The sequence below is a fragment of the Dreissena polymorpha genome, chromosome 5, assembly GCF_020536995.1.
Source record: "Dreissena polymorpha isolate Duluth1 chromosome 5, UMN_Dpol_1.0, whole genome shotgun sequence".
In the NCBI taxonomy this organism is placed as follows: Eukaryota; Metazoa; Mollusca; class Bivalvia; order Myida; family Dreissenidae; genus Dreissena; species Dreissena polymorpha.
This window is the reverse complement of record NC_068359.1, coordinates 115,402,861-115,423,958: the sequence shown is the minus strand read 5'-3', so window position 1 is coordinate 115,423,958 and position 21,098 is coordinate 115,402,861. Positions and strand designations below refer to the sequence as shown.

Sequence of the window (21,098 nt, the reverse complement as noted above, 5' to 3'; positions counted from 1 at the left end):
AAGAATCTGAATGGTTAACATGATAATAAAAATAAAGTTTACTATATGGACTGAATTAATGATAATGGGATCATTATAGTCTCTACTGAATCTTGATTCCAAGACCCCATTTTTCTAGGCTACTTCTAAGCTAATACTAACAAAATTAAAAGACATTAGCAAATATAGAATTTAATTCATTGATGCAAATTAGTGAGATCACTATTTATTTGGGATTTTTTACTAAACAAGAGCACCGCATAACGGGTGCCACGCTCGGCTGCGAAAGCTTGTCAGATAATTTTTTTTTAAGGGTCACAGTGACCTTGACCTTTGAAAATTAGTAAAATGGGACACAGAGTACTGTATATCCAAGGATAACTTGATGTATGTACTTGGCACACAGCTGTTAATTTGTATAGGTTTTTTTAATGAACAATTACAAATGTTCTTATATGTTGCTATGGACACATATGATCAAAATAATGTTCTTACATGCTGCGATGTACACATATGATTGGGGGTTCATCCTTTTCTACCCCAGTCTTTACATAGAAGGAGATCTGGTTGGCGCCACATTCAGGGCCACATATTCCCTCTGAAACACAGGATAGTACATGCATATCAATAGGGGAATATGATCAAAGGTTTATCATCTTAAGCAATACAATTTCATGGCTCATCTCTTAATTCAACTCAGACCAGCTTTTTTGTCATTTTCAAAGGCAATATTTACTGGTAGCAATATTTACTGGTAATTTATAATTGTCTATGAATTACTTTACTATCGCTCAAGTTCTCACAACCAACCCTAAATGATGGTGTCTATTTTTCAGAAATAGTTATTAATTTATTATTGTTTCAACATGAAAACCCCTCATACTATGAAAAAAAACACTTAATAGCACAATTCATTTTATTGCTTCATGATTACATTGATATACATTACATATTGTTTTATTGACAAGCGCAAGTACATGTAATTGCCATTTCTTTAACAAGATTGCACAATTATTATCTGTGACTAAGCTATATGGACTTACCGGAGACATTTGGATAGGCTGATACATCAACAAAGAAAGGCTTAGCTAAAAAATATATAAATAGATGCAAACATTCAATAAACCAACGTTTAAATACATCAAATTGATCAATATTAAATACTTCACAGAAATGATGAATGTTCTCGTTCAATAAACATGCAACTTAATAATATGTATTTTCTTGATGAAAAAGAATTATTCAAACTTTACTTGGTGTTATCAAATTATGAACTTCTATTTTAGCCTTCATTTTCCTATTTAAGCCTGGTACATGTATCAGCAGACTAAGTGAGCGGGCACAGTAGATTTTTTAAATGAATTTGGCTTACATTTTTATCTTTAATTTGCTTTATTTCAGTATAATGAGTGCATACTAAATACATGAGAAGGGGTTGCAATGATTTTTGCAAGAAAATATACACTTTTTGTCATATTGTTATAACACACAATTCACACTTTTTACTCAATTAATAGGTCAAACCTTCACAGTTCTACATTAGAAGCTATGTGTTGCATCTTTAATTCACATTAATAAGATGGTTTATTTTTTTTAAGCATAGGCTAAATTGAATATATTTAGGTTATTCATCAATATTGTGAACAATACAATTATATATTTGTACATGAATACTGATAAGATACCATATCAGACGAAACGTTAGGCAAGTCTCACGTGAGCAGCAGTTTACAGGTTTTAAATATATCACAGAATTGTAAACAACCCTTTAAATAATGTGTTTAATATATACCTCTACATGCTTTACATGATTTGCAAGTGTAATTTACACAACAATGTAAAGTCCTTAAAAGAGGTAACATCAATAAAGGACATTGTGAGGTGTAAGGTGTAAACTTAGATTTTTTCTCAAAAAAATTCCTCTGAAATAATTAAGAAAGTTTATTACAAATGTGGTATGTATTAAACAATGTTTTATCTGACCTACAATACGTCAATCTTTAACAGGATGTTAATGATATCTAATTTTGATGGCAGTTTTAATTACAGTTAATTCTAATCCTATCCAGATGTAAATAAAAGAAAAACATGTATTTATTTTGACCATGAAAACAATCTAATAACTGTAAACTCATCAATATTAACAAGACTATTGTCAAGCAATATAAGTCCCCTACCGGCTCCACTATTGTCAGAAATTCCAGATTTTTTTAATATATATATTTGTTACCATAGCAACCAAAATATTTTATTTAGGAACAAAATGAAATGACGTGCATAATGTCCATATTTCCATCTATCCATGTTTCAAGTTTCATGAAAAAATATAAAGAACTTAAAAACTAATTGCAGGATCCAGAAAACCACCATTTTCAGCAGTATTTCTAGTCTATTTGTTGCCATAGCAACCAGAATTTTTGACGTCGGAACGAAATGGAACAACGTGCATAATGTTCATATTGCCATCTATCCATGTTTCAAGTTTCATGAAAAAATATTAAGAACTTTAAAAGTTATTGCAGGATCCAGAAAACCACCATTTTCAGCAGTATGTCTAGTCTATTTGTTGCCATAGCAACCAGAATTGTTTACATTGGAACGAAATGAAATGTCCATATTGCCATCTATCCATGTTTCAAGTTTCATGAAAAAATATTAAGAACTTTAAAAGTTATCGCAGGATCCAGAAAAACCACCATTTTAAGCAGTATTTCTAGTCTATTTGTTGCCATAGCAACCATTATTTTTGACGTAGGAACGAAATGAAATGATGTGCATAATGTCCATATTGCCATCTAACCATGTTCCAAGTTTCATGAAAAAATATTAAGAACTGTTAAAGTTATCGCAGGATCCAGAAAAGTGTGACGGACGGACATACAGACGGAGACAAAACCATAAGTCCCCTCTGGTGAACAGGTAGGGGACTAAAAACTAAATTTAAAAGTAAAACAAACAAAGTCTTCCAATTAAGAATACTGAAACAGAAACAAATAACTATCAGGGAATGTGCGAAACAAATAGCTATAAGGGAATGTGCGAAACAAAAACCAATATGGGAATGTTCTTATGTGCAATATTTTGACAAACATTACAATCCAAAATGCTAAAATATCAAGGAACAAAATTATGCATGTACAAGTGACGAACAAAGCAGAGTTAAGCTTGATGGTGGAATCTTGTTTTCAATGCCAAAAATAATTTATTTCTTCATATAAAGAATCAGTAACAATATTCACTTTTGCATAACATTTATAAAATACAATCATATTGTTGTTAAGACAGTTATCAAAAGTTAGTATTTCAATCCATATTTTTTAAAGGTATATGTCGCCCTCCTTGCAGAAAGACTTCAATATGAGCAATTGCCAAGAGTGTGTTTTTTTTAGGTTTACAATCCACTGTGACCTTGACTGTTGAATTCAAAACCAGTACATGCAGGTGTGTTTCTTTCCTTGGAACCATACAGAATGCCAATTTGAATGATTTTAAGACAACTTTCTAGATAAGTTGCTGAAATGAATTTTTCATAAAAAGCCCCAGTGACCTTGACCTTTGACCTGCAGTTGACCAAAAGATCAATAGACATGTCAGTTCTTCTCCTCCAAAGAATCCAGAATACCTAATTTTGATGATCGTAGGTAAAAGAATTGCTTAGTTATGTTGTGGAAAAGTTTGGTGTGAAAAGCAACAGTGACCTTGACGTAAACCTGTTGACCTAAAAATGAATAAACATGTCCTTTCCTCATAAAAAGCTGGCAAAACTATTTTAAATAATGGTAGGTCGAAGGGTTCTAAATATAATCTATTAACAATTCAATTTTTATAGATCCCTTAACCCTAACCATGACAACTCAACCTAAAAATTGATAGGCATCCCGAGTATCGAGAAACCATTAATAATCTGCACCTCCCAAGTAAATATTGAGCTACATAGATATTTTAAACATAAGCCCCAATCATTGCAGTGCAGTGTGAGGGGCATAAACTATCTTTGAAGGTTCAACCCAATAAACAACACAAATAGAAGTCATGCTTCTAAGCACAGCTTCTTTAAATATACACTTCAAAATACTTTTTATTATCTTTGTATATCAGCAAATCAACAACAATTGTTGTTCAGATATCGAAAAAGAAGGTAAATAAGCATGCTTCATTCTGCAACAAACTATGGGCCAGGCCAACCTAATGTTGTGAAATTAGTTCCAGAACATCAAAGAAATGTTAGACAAAAGCACATGCTTAAACACGCTATCTTGCAAACTTTTCAGAAACACTCTGTGCATTACACAGCACAGTTAAAAGATAACATTTTTTTTATATAAGATCATCAAAATTATAATGTTTAGTTAAGTCTGGCATTTTATTATCAGATATTAGCATTCTTTTACCAATGTTCTTCACTATACATATGACTACAGATTGATTATGTAAAAGTTTGTGAAAGAAACAAACAAGATTTTGGATTGTTTTGGTGTGTTATTTTACAGAACTGCATGTACATGTATACAATTTTTCCGAAAAAAAGAGCAACAAATATATTAAAATAATTCAGGTATTAAACATACAAATTATATATTAATGTGTGGTAGAATCAAAATAATTTCTTGCTAAGTGTTCTTTATTGCGATACCTTCAGTTTATGTTCCAAAACATTTAATCAAACCACACTGACTATTGCCTTTGCAGTTTAATTCCTTCCAATTGGAACTCCAAACTGTTGGATTTTATCACAACAACCAACAATTAGCCTAAAATTATTTCTCAAATCAATTTATCATTGTATTTTATTTCCAGTTTTTCAAATAACGATACCTGTGGTTGTTCGAATGATTATTTGTGTTTCTTCAAGCCCTGGTAATACACAAACATGATGTCAAAAATATAATAATTTAAAATGATGGAGAAAAGAGATACAACATAGACAAGGATAATAACTCAACCTTCCTTCAGTTCAAGGGACTTGTTCACATATTAAGGGCTTTCTTTTAGTTTTTGAATCTATGACAAAAGTTCAAAACTTGTCATAACAAAAATCTGTGAGCAAACTTGTTACTAAATGGTAAAATTGAGGAAAAATGTCAATTAGTGCCTTGAATTTAGAACTTCCTAAACAAAAGTATAGATGTCTTCAAATTTACGTTGGTGTTTTTTTCTCTAAAATTTCAATTTTAATAATGAATGTTTAACCACTTATTGAAACCTTTCAATACATTACTTTTCAAGATTAGATGCCAGCAAAAGATAAGCAATGATCTAAGACTGACATAACCATTTTATTTTACCAAAGCAGCACACCATACATTTTTGCATTTTGCTTCAATTCAAAGCAGTTTACAAAGAGAATGAGTAATAAATGCACAGCATTGAGTACTTACTTCGAGCCCGAAGCCATACTGATCTGGCATACAATGCAAAACAGCACGCCAATGTTAGCAGAACCAGCTTTTTCAGGCCTGCAAGTTCAAGACATCCTCCATTGTTTACCTCCCATATGAGACACATCATGCAAAAATAGGTCTTATGACACATACAACCACCTTAGCGTCAGACCAGCCTGCGCAAACAAGCATTCTTGACAAAGGCTATCTTCCATGACTTTAAAGCGGACAGCATAGGTAGCTCCTGATCAGAATGCCAGATCGCATATGCTGGTTTGGTGGTTTGCTGGCAACATGTGGAATATGACCCATTTTTGCATGACACAGTTAATATTATATTTATTTAAGTGAAATATTTTATGAATGCTTACATTCTCAATTTGTGACAAGACAACAATACGCTAACAACAGGTTAATGTACTCATATATATATATATATATATATATATATATATATATATATATATATATATATATATATATATATATATATATATATATATATATATATATTTCCTTGTGAATTTTCATTTTCATAAGTTGAATCATAATCAAAAATCATAATTTGACAAAGTTTCTTTTGATTATGACCTCCTTAATGTATAGGTTTATCAGCTGTGGTAGTTTTAACAGAATTTGCCACTTTGAGAAAATAAGAGTTTGCAAACTTCATATAGACAGAAAAGTGCATATAGGTTATTTAATTTTTGTAAGCTTCTGACCAGAAAATAAAAGACTTTGTTTTATTTTGAATAAACATACAAACAGAACATATTGGTGGCTCCAATTTGCTGGTTAGGCAATTTCAATTAATTAAAGTCTTACTCAGGTCAAAAGTCAATAAGGTACGTAACAGTAATCAGAATGAATTGATGCAGCAACTGTGTCAGCTTACAAATGTTGTAGTAAGAGCTAGACAAAACATTAAAATTTAGTTAACCACAAAATAGCCAAAAGATAGAAATAACAAGTAGAAGAAAACTATTTTTGTGCAAGATGGCATGGAACATAAAGTTAGCCTGTGAAAGTGTAGTAAAAATAAGGTCAAGGTCAAAGTGAGATTCGCTTTATATGTATGGATTGTTGTTGGTCATAAGCAGCACTCCATGAAGCTGGTCTTGTGAATGACTGAATGGTAAAATAATATTTAAAAACAAGAGGGCCATGATGGCCCTGAATTGCTCATCTGACTAACCAAATACAATCCCAACCCAGATTTCATCAAGATAAACATTCTGACCAAATTTCATAAAGATTAGATGAAAACTACGACCTCTAATGTTTACACAAGGTTTTTCTATTATTTGACCTAGTGACCTAGTTTTTGATCCCAGGTGACCCAAATACAATCCCAACCCAGATTTCATCAAGATAAACATTCTGATCAAATTTTATAAAGATTGGATGAAAACTGTGACCTCTATTGTCTACACAAGGTTTTTTATATTATTTGACCTAATGACTTAGTTTTTGACCCCAGATGACCCAAATACAATCCCAACCCAGATTTCATCAAGATAAACATTCTGACCAAATTTCATAAAGATTGGATGAAAACTGTGACCTCCATTGTCTATACAAGGTTTTACTATTATTTGACCTAGTGACCTTGTGTTTGACTTAGTGACCTAGTTTTTGAACTAGTGACTTAGTTTTTGACCCCAGATGACCCAAATACAATCCCAACCCAGATTTCATCAAGATAAACATTCTGACCAAATTTCATAAAGATTGAATGAAAACTGTGACCTCTACTGTCTACACAAACAAAATGTTGATGAGTTTTCTATTATTTGACATAGTGACCTAGTTTTTGACCTCAGATGACCCAAATACAATCCCAACCCAGATTTTATCAAGATCAACATACTGACCAAATTTCATAAAGATTGGATGAAAACTGCGACCTCTGTTGTCTACACAAGGTTTTTCTATTATTTGACCTATTATGTGACCTAATTTTTGACTTAATGACCTAGTTTTTGACCCCTGATAACCCAAATACAATCCTGACGCAGATTTTATCAAGATAAACATTCTGACCAAATGTCATAAAGATTGGATGAAAACTGTGTCTACACAAACAAATTGTTGACGCACGGACGGACGCACGCACACACGCACACACATACGGACGCCGGACATCACATGGTCATATAAGCTCACCATGTCATATCATGACAGGTGAGCTAAAAAAACAATTTGAATTATTCTATTTTACAATGTATTAGCTGTGAAATCCAAATCATTTTAAGGTCCAATTGTGATACAGGTATATAATATTGAATGGTCATAAGCGACACTAGTGTAACTGGTCTATAAAAGAGTTTTGACAAGACGTGTTGAAGCCTAAAAAAACAACAATTAAATCAACACAACCTGTTGCTGATGGACAGAACAATCACTATAAGCCTCTCGGATTAAGATGCAGTGGGCATTACACTACACACATGTTATTATTTTCTAAAGAATCACTTATGTATTCATTAAACATTGAAACAAGGCTGAATTGTTTACCCACCACAAATCCTTTTACATTTACGGGCAAACATTTTGAAGCATCTTTGGTTCTTGCCTCATGAACTGCCGGGCTTTTCAAGGAGTTTGATGGAATGCTAAAAAATACAAAACATACATTTTAACAAGATTAGTCAAATTTAACTAAATAGGATTCTATATGTTGAAGGTGATACATATAACTTCATAAACTAGATGTGTCAAAGAAATGAATGTCCACACATAATATAAGTTATGCATGTAAAGAAAACTATTTTTAACCATAAATTCCCATACTGAAAAGTGAAGCAAGTGGGTCAACTTGGCCATAAATTCTGCGTCGTTGTTTGCCCTATTGGGAACAGTACTGGTACCAGCCGAATTGGGAAAAATGTGCGTGAAAAACCCTGATATTGGGAAAATTTGCGTTGTGATGTTTTCAAATTGGGAAATTGGTGTTTTTTATTTTGTGCTCACAAATACTTTAAATTTAATAACTAAGTGTTGTCAAGTTGTCATTATTATAGGTTACTTACAGGTAGGTTCAAGCCATAGAGCTGCATTTGGAAAATAACTAAATAGTGCAATATATTAAAAAATATATATTGCTTTGACCTATGTCAATGCCTATTATTACCTTTAAATAGTCGGTTACGATGTACACATAGTACGATTGTCAATGTCATGAATAAATCATTGTTTATTCTTTAATTATCAAATGTTATACTAGTATAATCAATATAATGATATTGTGAAGTTCTTTGCATATTATTTATTAATTCATCATATTATGATGATTACCTTTGTCATAAATTACGTTTAACTCGCAAGTATTTCGCGGTATTTTCTCTTTTCTGCCATCTTGAATGTTTACTATTATATGACGTCATTCATTGAAATTGTGCTAAATCATATGTCATTCATTGAAGATTTGCTTAGTCATGTGACGTCATACATTGAAACATGCGTATGACGTCACTTTACTACGAGTATAAATAAGGCCAAACAGTCGTTTGGTTTCAGTTGCGTTTTGGCACTCATTAGAAAGGGTCATGGATAACGAGGTTAGATGACTTGATTTTTCTTTTAGGCTAAGAAACGAATAACATCAGCAAACAGAAATAATATGAAACTTGAGAAATGATATTGTGTTAATAAAAAGCGATATTTTAATTTATGCAGTCCTTATTTTCTTTATTCAGTGGGAAATTTGTGATGTTTGCACCGTCTGACGGCCACCAGACGGACCGGCATTACATTTTATTTTTTTTTTGAAAACTTCAATGGGGACATTTTTTTTAACAGAAACTGGGAAATTTGTAGTTTTTCCTCATTGAGAAATTGCTGTTCTCTGGTATTTTAAAAAGAAAAAAATCACTGAAATCACTCAGCTGTGAAATAAAGCGTGGCAAGTTTTGAACGCAGGGGCAGTCTTTGTAAAACTTTAAGGCTATTTCTGATATCACATACCATTTGTAAACAAGAGGGCCTGAAAGGCCCAAAGTCGCTCACCTGAGAAAACAAGATATTATTGGGACAAATCTTCTGACCAAGTTTCATGAAGATCGGAAAATAAATGTGGCCTCTAGAGTGTAAACAAGGTTTTACTATAGCCATATAAGGAAAAATGTCCTGTCCCCTGGCAGCCATGTTTTTCAACCAACCGGCATCATTTTTAAACTCGTCCAAGATATTGTCGGGATGAATCTTCTGACCAAATTTCCTGAGGATCTGACAGTAAATGTGGGCTCTAAAGTGTTTACAAGATTTTACTAAAGCCATATAAGGAAAAATGCCCCGCCCCTTGGCAGCCATGTTTTTCAAGCAAACATAATTTTTTTCGAAATCAACCAAGATATCATTGGGACCAATCTTCTGACCAAATTTCATGAAGATTGGACAATAAATGTGGCCTCTAGAGTGTTAACAAGGTTTAACTAAAGCCATACATGTAATAGCCATATAAGGATAAATGCCCCGCCCCTGGTGGCCATGTTTTTAAAGTAACCATCCATTTTCGAACTCATCCAAGATATCATTGGGACAAATCTTCTTACCAAGTTTCATGATGATCTGAAAATAAATGTGGCCTCTAGAGTGTTAACAAGGTTTTACTATAGCCATATCACATGTAAGGACAAATGCCTCGCCCCCGTGGTGGCCATGTTTTTCAACCAACCGGCATCATTTTTAAACTCCTCCAAGATATTATTGGGATGAATCTTCTGACCAAGTTTCATAAAGATTAGACATTTAATGTGGCCTCTAGAGTATTAACAAGATTTAACTATAGCCATATATAGTCATATAAGGAAAAATGCTGCGCCCTTTGGCAGCCATGTTTTTCAAGCAAAGGTGTCCATTTTCAAACTCATCCAAGATGTCATTGGGAAAGATCTTCTGACCAAGTTTCATGAAGATTGGAAAATAAATGTGGCCTCTAGAGTGTTAACAAGGTTTTACTATAGCCATATAAGGAAAAATGCCCCGCCCCCTGGCGGCCATGTTTTTCAATCAACCGACATCATTTTCTAACTCGTCCAAGATATTTGCTCCCAAATACTTTAAATTTATAACTAAAAGATGTCAAGTTGACAATATTATATTTACTTAGGTTAAAGCCATAGAGCTGCAAAGGGAAACTAACTAAATGTTATATTTTATTTATACACACAATGTTTTTTTTTGAGAAGCCTTCAATTGAGAATTTTTTGACAGCACTTGGAAAATTTGTAGTTTTTTCCTAATTGGGCAAGTGCCGCTTTTCAGTACTTTATAAAGAAGGAAAAAAATCGCTGTGAATGGAACCCTGAAAATAATTTTCAAGCATCCTGGGGACCCCTAAAAGTTAATAGGAATGTAAAACCCTGAACACCACTTGTCATCTGCAACCAAAAGTGCAAAATAATTATTGAAATCTTCAACAGACCTATTTTCAAAAAAATCTTTTAAAGGGGCTGTCAACCAGATTGACGAAAAAAAGAAAAGTTCTAAAAAAACGTATTTTCATATTAGGGGTCTCATCTCGCGATTCGAGATTTAACACAGCTCATGCGCACTTGAAGCTTGCAGGGCTCCCCCTGGCCCAAAAATTTCTATAGCCAACATTTTACCCAAATGTAATTTTTTGTAGCCAAATTTTAGAAACTGTAGCCAAAGTTTTAGCAAAGCATTAGGAACCACCTGGTGTAAGTCTAGGCTAAAGGGTGTAAAAGAAGAAACTACAAAACAAAGATTTAAAATGTTATTACTATAATCATCATGTGTGCATAACAAAAATAAACAGTTAACAACAAACCATTTATAGAAGTACATACATCATAACTCAAGCACATGTTCATAAAATAAGCATATGATAAATTTACATTACATGAGCACATGATATCCTGAACATACATTTTAGCAGAAGGCCATAATCCACATCATGTGTGCATAACCAAAAAAAACTGAGGAGCTGCGCCATGAGCGCATGATACGCCAGTCGTTCGCCAATGAAGTAGTAAGGTAATAAATAACCCTTTGAATCATTTTTTTACTTCAGTTTATTTGTATTTGAATACATGGTTTATTTTATAAGTACATGAGCATGGAGCGCCGTCTCCTTGACATTCATACCATATCTTTTTTTGAGTATATGTATGCATTTCTTTAGAGGATATGGAGTTGAAGTAAACCTGTTATAGATATTTTGACCAATAATAAAAGAGAAATGTAGATGGGTAAGTGGTGTACAATCGGAATAGAAAAAAGCTCACCTTGTTCAATTTTTCAGGGATACTAAAAAAAAAAAAAAAAAATCCATCGAAGGATATTTGAGCTACAGTAGGACATTCAATGAAATCACGAAAGTTTGACGAACAAAGTCCCATAACTCTGGAACGACAATTCAGAATTCCGTCAAAAACGAAAGGGGATCAGGGTTTATCAATATTAAGATTGTGTTAAAATTTGAAGAAAATCTGTCAAAGGATATTTGACGTAGCGTACGACATTAACAGACGGACGGACGGACGGCTACAGTAGGACATTCAATGAAATCACGAAATTTTGACGAACAAAGTCCCATAACTCTGGAACGACAATTCAGAATTCCGTCAAAAACGAAAGGGGATCAGGGTTTATCAATATTAAGATTGTGTTGAAATTTGAAAAAAATCCATCGAAGGATATTTGAGCTACAGTAGGACATTCAATGAAATCACGAAATTTTGACGAACAAAGTCCCATAACTCTGGAACGACAATTCAGACTTCCGTCAAAAACGAAAGGGGATCAGGGTTTATCAATATTAAGATTGTGTTAAAATTTGAAGAAAATCTGTCAAAGGATATTTGACGTAGCGTACGACATTAACAGACGGACGGACGGACGGACGGACAGACGGACGGACAGACGGACGGACAGACGCGGGGTATACCATAATACGTCCCGTCATAGACGGGCGTATAACAACAGTACCACAAAACATTTATAAATATACACACATCATAACTCAAGCACATGTTCATAAAATATGCACATGATAAATTTACATTAAATGAGCACATAATATCCTGAACATACATTTTAGCAGAAGGCCATAATCCGCCTCAACTTCAATCCAGCCCAAATCTTGAAAGCACGTTTGGAATCAAACTTTTCCATTGGTGGGCTGTCTATGGACAAAATCAACAAGTTCTCCAAGTTTTCAATTTTAATAGAATTTTTTAGAGATGTTGAATGTCGATTCCCTTTCTACCAAGCAAATTAACTACATGTACATTCTCATATATGTTCTCTGCATTTGCTCTTTGAGGTTCAGCCACACCTAAAAAGTAAGTATGTGGCAAAGCGGCTTTTAAAGCCATTCCAAACTCATCAGTTACCAAATGTCTAACATAGGTCACTAAATTTTTCTTCACTGAAATGTCTGTACTCTCATTGATCATGATACTGTACTTGCATGATGTCTGTATCTTCAGGAGAAGATCACTCCTCAGAACGTCTGCCTTACAGTTTTGAAATTCCGACACATTGGAGCTGTGTTCATATGACGTGTGGCTGTCAACTCGAAGGACATTGAGCTGGGTTGCACCCTGAAAATATATTAATACAAATTTGCATCCTGAAAATATATTTTATGATTTCAAGTATATTTTGCTCAATATTTGTAGCAAACTTAAACAAAATCAAATTTTATCAATCAATTTAAAACAAATCAAATTTGTTTTAAAGATGTTTTATTTATTTTTTTACCTGCAAGACACACAATCTGTTCAGGTCTGGAACCAGCGATGATGCGAGAGTATGTTGTGCAGCAAAGTACACATTCGTCATAGCCGACACTACAGCCGCTTCACTTTTGGATATTGCTGCAGCCTGCGCATTTGTCATTGATGTTTTCAAACTTCAAGCTTGTGAGGCCTCTTTGTGATCAGAAATAAACAAAATTAAATATGCTAAATTTCAAAACAAAAAGCTCATTTTTAAAAGTGTCAATATATATTTATTATGAATATAAAATATTATTGTTATTTTTAATATATTATTAACAATTAATATAAAAATTGTTCATGTATATTCATTTTAATATTGATTGTCATTCTTTTTTATTACCTTTTGATTGTTCGGGTTTTGAAATGTTGTCTTTTTTCAACATACTACACCCAAAGTGAATGAATTTGATTTTTGAAACTGTATGCATATTTTGCAATACATCATTTTTGATTTTGCATTTAGTCTAACCACTTGAATTCCAAAAGCAAAACATCTTTGAATGATCTATTATCAGATTTGATTTTTTTTAGACTGTGTCATTAGATTCGTCAGAGTCCAAAGGACGCTTATTGCCTATGGTCTCCATAATGGCAGTCGCAATTTCCGACACTTTCGCTGAAAATGTCAAGGGTTTTATACCAGTTCATATATCGTCATTCACAATTGCAACACATTTAGCCTTTAATCATTACAAACTTTAAGAACTTCTCGAAATTAAAATCAAGTATCAACTTCTTTACTTACGTTCATTGTGTGACTAAGTTGATAATTCGCTAACGGCTTTTACTCAAATTGATTGAAATTGGCAGCAATCTTTAATCAGATGTAATTGTTCATTTAAGCCGATAAGATGTACAATTACACCATTGTTTTGTTTTCACACCAGTCATTTTCCTTTGTCTCGATGACCGGTTCTGACCAGTGTTTATGCGGACTGCATATCAATTTTTCAGATCAATAACACAGCGATGTATTGAAGCACAGTCTACAGCTGAAAGAGTTTATTATCTGGGACGGCATTTGTCAGGAAAAAATCGTTCGCCGAAGGTTTTCACCAAACAATTATTTATTCGCTGAATTTGCTAAATTTTCACCATTGGCGAATCTGGCCAGTGTTTTTTTGCACCTATAGAGGAATGGTGGCGATGCCCGTCCAAAGGGGAAATACGCATCGTTTTTTAGGAAAAGGGAAAATTAAAAATTCACTTTTTTACGTATATTTAATGATATTAATTATATGAATACACATAAATGTATGAATGTTATATTCACAGCTGAATGTCTCTGTCCTTTTTCTTAAATATATATCAATGATTTTTCAACATTAGTTTCAGACAGTTCAGCCTTCATGCACAGTCTCAGTTTTCCAAGCCAATTTGAGTCTAATTGGAATTTTTTTAAATCTAAAAAATGGAAAATTAGAGCATTTTTTATCAATAAAATGGACCAAATTGGAAGGTTTTTATCAACAAGTATTGACACAATATAGATACATCAGGCCTTTTCCTTGCCATTTTGGGAAAAAATGCAATTCAAGTGAAAAGTCCACTGATTTGGGAAAACTAATTGAATATATAATAACTCTTTATAATAACAAGAGCACCGCATAACGTGTGCCACACTCGGCTGCAAAAGCTTTTCAGAATTATTTTTTTTTAAAGGTCACAGTGACCTTGACCTTTGACCTAGTGACCCAACAAGAGATGTGTTCGTCAGAAACACAATGCCCCCTATTGCGCCACTTTGAAATAAAATTTATATTTATCATTTGGCAGGTATAGAAATTATCTCCCTTAAAAGCATATTACTTCCCTTGGATTTTGTCCAATCCAACCGGGGGGGGGGGGGGGGTAGGGGGGGATGTCTGTAGACAGTCAAAAATGACCAAGTCAGACATCACTGACAACCAAGGCCTGTGGTTTTTCAAAGCGATCATAGCCAGAGTTCATCACGTATCTATGGACATAAGTCCACAGGTATGTAATGAACAATACTATTAACAACTAAGTACATGAAAGAAATGATAATTATATCATTTAAAAAAAAACTTTGACAAATCAATCATTTGAGTTATAAATAATCAAAATAATAAATATGTACAGTAACTGTGAAAAGAACTTCAATTCTTGGTAAGGAAATATATCATATGAGATTTATAATTATATAAATTACTTCCCTTGAAAATAACTGTCTCTAACAAATCTCTATTTTTAGTAGCAAATAATTAAATGCCACTACCGTGACTGTAGATTCACCACTCAAAATGTGCAGGTCCATGAGATACACATGCATGCCAAATATATAATGTGGCTATGTTCAAAACTGAATAATTATCTCCCTTTAAAGCTTATTACAAATGTACTTCCCTTTAATGTGTATTTTTTACCGTAGACCTTGAAGGATGACCTTGACGTTGACCTTTTACCAAATTGGTTTGTCAGAAACAATGCCACCTACTGCGCCGCTTTGATTTATTTAACAAAAATATATATGTGGGCAGGTCAGATATTTATGTCCATTTAAAGCTTATTACTTTGCTTGACTTTGTTTTTTCGACCCTAGACCTTGAAGGATGATGTTCACCTTGAAATTTTACCACTCAAAATGTGCAGCTCCATGAGATACACATGCATGCCAAATATCAAGTTGATATCTTCAATATTTAAAAAGTTATGGCCAATGTTAATTAAGGTTTTAGCACGACGCCTACGGCGGACGACGAGCTGGCTATGACAATAGCTCGGGTTTTCTCCGAAAACAGCCAAGCTAATAAAAATCATATTAATTATGTTAAATACTTTGTTAGTTGTTTATGAAATAAATTTGAGATATATTTATCATTAGACAGTTGTTTCTAAAAGAAAAAAAGATTTGTTTTCCTTTTTGAGGGGATTTTTTCTACAAAATTGGGGAAAAATAAATACTATTTTTTTAGGGGAATGGGGCCGAATATCAGCCCCGAAATTGCCATAAAAAAACACTGCTGGCGAACGGCAGCGGGAGCCTTTGCTTGAAATGGTCTATTATTAGTCTACATTGATTAAAATATGACGACTGGTATATTACATTACTAGTCCATATAAACGGACTCCCAGAGCCTTTTGATAAATTTTGCTATGGCGGCTATGGCAGTCCATATGCACCCCTTCATAAACATGGGTGCAGTTCAGCGCAGCGAATCCGTGTGCTTCACTAAACAGACGTTGTTCGAGACAAATTGAGGAAAATAATGAATAAACTTCATAAACATGTTAAATTTACCTGAATGGCAACCTACGGATGTTATCCTTTGCATGCACCCTATAAAAACACAACGATGTTTCAACACACTTTTCTCGCTGACATGTTTATGTTTAAATTTGAAACAGTGTATTCTGTATCGAATACCACATCGTTATCGACTTTATAGGCTGGAGCACATACATGTAACCAGATGTGCAAAATATTGGTGTACTGCGACCTAACCAATATTGGGTCAATTTTCCAATATGGCGGATACAGCGTACAAAACAAAACCTAAGTCAATAAAATCAATTATTTCTTGCTTTAATGGTACCATTTGGATGAGTTTGTGGTTTAGATAGGTAAACTTTAATAAGTTCTTGCAGTTTCAGTGTTCCTTAACCCTTGCATTTTTGATTACATTTTGCACCCATGGACAAGAGAGAGAGCGCATTGCAACTCGAAACAGCCCATTGGGCTATAAAGCTTAGAGTTTAATTATTGCAACTTATTACATTACTTGAAAAAAGTTGACGTTAAGTTTTAATATTTTCAGTTTATTTTGTAATAAAATTTTACTGAGTATGTCTACCAGGTAACTATAAATAAATTTTAAAAAAACCCTCAAAAAACAATAAAAACAACTATAAATAACGTAAGTAGATTGATCATCATCAACACGTGGTAAACCCAGGAATGCATATTGCACATGAATAGTGATTTGTACATATTTTATATATAAAATGATCAATCTACTTGCGTTATTTAAAGTGTGTATATCGTTATGTCACCTATTTTCGCGATGTTCTTTCAATTTCATATCACGATATTAAAACGAAAGTACATCGCGAAAATTTATTACCGAATATACTGAAAATATGAAAACTTAACAACTTTTAACAAGTTCAGATTAATTCTGAACGCGAATTATTTCAGCTAACACAAAATGTGCAAATATTGTTTATCAAAACATCACTGGGGGCTGACGAGGTCAAAGCGTAGTCCGTTTCGCTACGACGTCGGGTATATGTTTTACTACGAAAACAGTGTTTGAATACACATGACATCGAGAACGGATAAGTCGAAAATTGTGTTAAAACAGCTAAGATTATGCTTTTCTAATAAAACTCTAAGTTTAAGCACAATGACATTTCATGGGTCTTTTACATCAAATTATAATCCAAGATGTGTCTGGTTTATGCGGTTAAACATGAAATATACCGCTGTTTTATCAAACCGAAGTCAAGTTTCACTTTAAAAAATGCAATTAAGGTTTACAACTGTGTTTTAATGACACAGGTTTACAATTTCCATATTGATCTATGTATCGTTAAGTCACTGATGTGTTTAGAGTGACCCAGTTATCAGAAATAACGGCTAAATATTATTATTAGGCATGATCATGTCTCTGACAGTATACGTATATGCCTCGCTACGACAACGCTTTAGCGTGTATGCGTTTCTCACAGAAGACGTATAGGTTATCTCTCAAAGGCAAAATAAAGAAACGTTTTTTTTAATACAGAGTCATGGAGTGGCTGGATGTTTCCTTTGAGGAAGAGTTAGTAACAACGGCACAACATGATCCGAAGCGCACAGTCGACATAGTAATGCACATTATTATGATAAAATTAAATTCACGACTAGGCCAAAGGGAGCGATTAAAATCGAAAATTCATATATAAGATGACAGTTGAAAGTCGAGAACCTAATGTCGTCGGTCTCAGTAAAAATGACGCATCTTCATCTTGTAACATTCCCTTATACGTTCATTTTGATAGAGACCGACGATAGATTTTCAACATACGGTACTCCTTGCCAAATAACATTCGAACTCGTTATCCCCAACTCGCTTATCTCGAAACTCTGCTAATGTCAAAGTAAATCCCATGTCCCAACTTCGATCATTATTTATCTAATACGGATTTTGATTTTTACATTGTATATATCAAAGCGATTTTCTTAAAAATCGGTTAACGTCAACTAAATTTGAGATGAATTTCATGTTCGTGTACATGATTTTACCTGTAAAATCCACACCTGTAACAGCCGTAAGGTGTGGAAAGTAGGACCCCAATGGCAAAATCCGCAATTGCCTAATCAATATATTGTTGTGAAGGTGTGGGAGTGGGTTTCTGTCACAGGTTATTGTTTACTGCGTACATGACGGCCGGTAAATTTACCTCGTGTTACAATGCGGTTGAGGCCCAGTCTCACTATGATGCCGGCGGAGCCCCAGAGCGTGATCAGGCATCTACCGGGATGAACCGGGGCCCTACCGGGATGAACCGGTGCTCCACCGGGATGAACCGTGGACGACCGGGGACAACCGGGCCTCCACCGGGCGTGTATTTACATGTTTAATACCTCCGGGATGAACTGGGAGTCACCGGGTAGGACCGGCAACGACCGGCGTGGCACCGGGAACAACCGAAACTGAGCCGGGAACAACCGGGACGGCACCTTAGCTCCACCGGGGCCCAAACACACCCCGACAGAGCTACGGCAACGCCCCGGTGAAGCCCCGGTGAATGCCGGCAGAGTCCCTTTATAGCTACGTAAAATAAGTAAACCGGTGCTCTGACGGTGCCGTCCCGGTTGTTCCCGGTGCAAACCCGGTTGTTTCCAGTGCCAAGCCGGTCATTGCCGGTCCTTTCCGGTAACTCCTGGTTCATCACGGAGGTATTAAACCTTTGAATACTTTCCCGGTGGAGCCCCGGTTAAACCGGAGCGTTGCCGCACCTCTGCCGGGGTCTGATGCCGGTATAGCCCCGGTGAGTGCCGGCGTAGTGACGGTACACCGGGGCTCTGCCGGGACTCTGCCGGCTTTCACCGGGTTCAACCTTTTCATTTGGATGTTCATGCGCACAGTTAAGCACGGCATCTTTTGCATTGGGAAATGGCAGTCTGCAGTAACTGCATGTGATATGTCCTGAAATGGATACAGAAACTTCGTTGAGCAACCTATACATAATATTTGTACTTCGTTGCGCAACCAATACATACTCTGTGCGAAACCTATACATAAAGCGACTTGTAATTTCCTTCGAAACAAAGCATTGAATAATAAAGTACATGTTCGTCATCTGTTTTGTACTTTAAAATGTGTAATATACTCTGAATCAAAGTAACATGTAGTTATATTTTAAGTTACCGTAATTGGCTACTTTAATAGAATAACCACCTTATGCATTGCTTCAAATCAAAATATTTCGATTTTAGCTCAAAATAAACTTAAAGAATGCAACTACGCGCATTTGTTATTAGTTTGTTATTGAAAATAAGTACCTACCATTACTGGATGTTCCGTTCCCTAATCCATAAACACCCGAAAAGATGAAACTCGCCTGATTAAGTAGTGTATTTACACAATGTTTTCGTAGTAAAACATATACCCGACGTCGTAGCGAAACGGACTACGCTTTGACCCCGTCAGCCCCCAGTGAACATGTTCACCAACAACTAACAACACAATTTCTAACGTTTTCATTGTTACATGTCTATAAACAAATTTAATAAGGTGCGTTAAATAACGATAAATGGAATTCGGTAAATGAAGATGTAAGAAATTAAAATACAATCCACCCAATCGTTCTTCAAGCGAACTAAATCCATTTAACATTAAGTTATTGTTTTTCGCAACTATTAAAGTTAAGGTTTAACGTGTGAGCCAAATATATGTACACCTTATTTATTGTATTATTCCAGATAAAGTTTGCCTCACGACAGATTGAACGATACCTCGGAGTAAAAAAGTACAGCCCTGATAAGGTTTTTATCGAGTTGACACTATCAAGTATGTCAATCGTGATACATCGGCTATCTCGGATTCCTCCGGAGATATGAAATAAATCGTCTGCTGATCCAGAGTGCAAGTATGTACGACAAATGGTTACAAAACACTAAGTTCTTAGCTGATGGTTACAAATCAATAGTATGTTGTAACAGTTGAATCGAATATCATTAATTTATAATAGGAACTACCTAATTTAATAGCAAAAGCTTTTTGATGCCGGTAAATGTGACAATTAATAAATTTAAATCAATGTTCGGCAAACTCCAAATTCAGAGTAACATCCCGTGTAACAAGGTTGATACCGAAATGTGTCCAGAATCAGTACAATATCTGCGCGGAATGTTACAGTAATGTTGAGAATGTTTTACACTTGTACTTACATCTATTTGTTTCTCGAGTCAATAATAGTGTCATTGGGTCGCAATGATTATTAATTGTTTCTACATGCTTCATTTAGATTTTGGTATTAAAATGTAAAAATTGTTCGTTTTGATAAAATGTCATCTGTTTGCTGCAGTATAATGAATATGTTGTTATTCTTGAGCGTTTGAGTTCCGGGTTCAATCCCAAAATAATGTGCGACGATCTCAACCTACAACACAAAGTTCTAGTTTTACCCAGGCAATGAACCGGGCCGCCAGAGTTTTCTCAATATCCCTTCCAACGCAATGAAGAATTAGTTATATAAATAGGTTAAGTTAAATACATTTAACTAACACAATCATCTCCTGTACATGTAGTCTGTATGGTGTCAACAGCCCAGCACTCAAAGTCAGGTGTCTTGTAACATGAGTTAGTTTTCTGGAATTTGGATGTGGGTTTTCCGGGACAAAGAGACAGCTAGCTATTAGGCATTAAGAGCAAATTGTATATCAATTTACCTCATGGCACTGACAGTCAGTTATGACACAGTTGTTTCCGCTATGATAGATATTCCGCTATGAGTCAGTTGCTTACACTGAAAGCCA

At 34.5% G+C, this 21,098-nt stretch overlaps 1 protein-coding gene across 2 annotated transcripts in view; it reads right to left on the bottom strand.

Annotated features, from left to right (window-relative positions):
• LOC127832680 (protein O-linked-mannose beta-1,2-N-acetylglucosaminyltransferase 1-like) overlaps positions 1–20,136 on the bottom strand; it is a 45,784-nt gene extending 25,648 nt beyond the window's left edge. Inside the window, exons 1-6 of one of the 2 annotated variants that reach the window (XM_052358309.1) lie at positions 20,021–20,136; positions 7,882–7,975; positions 5,358–5,435; positions 4,795–4,833; positions 1,023–1,067; positions 475–577 (exon numbers count right to left, since the gene is read on the bottom strand). In XM_052358309.1, the coding sequence (XP_052214269.1) occupies positions 475–577; positions 1,023–1,067; positions 4,795–4,833; positions 5,358–5,435; positions 7,882–7,912 (296 nt within the window). In that variant the 5' untranslated portion in view covers positions 7,913–7,975; positions 20,021–20,136. The remainder of the gene's footprint in view (positions 1–474; positions 578–1,022; positions 1,068–4,794; positions 4,834–5,357; positions 5,436–7,881; positions 7,976–20,020) is intronic. The other variant, XM_052358310.1, reaches the window with a different exon arrangement.
• Positions 20,137–21,098: the final 962 nt, after the last annotated feature.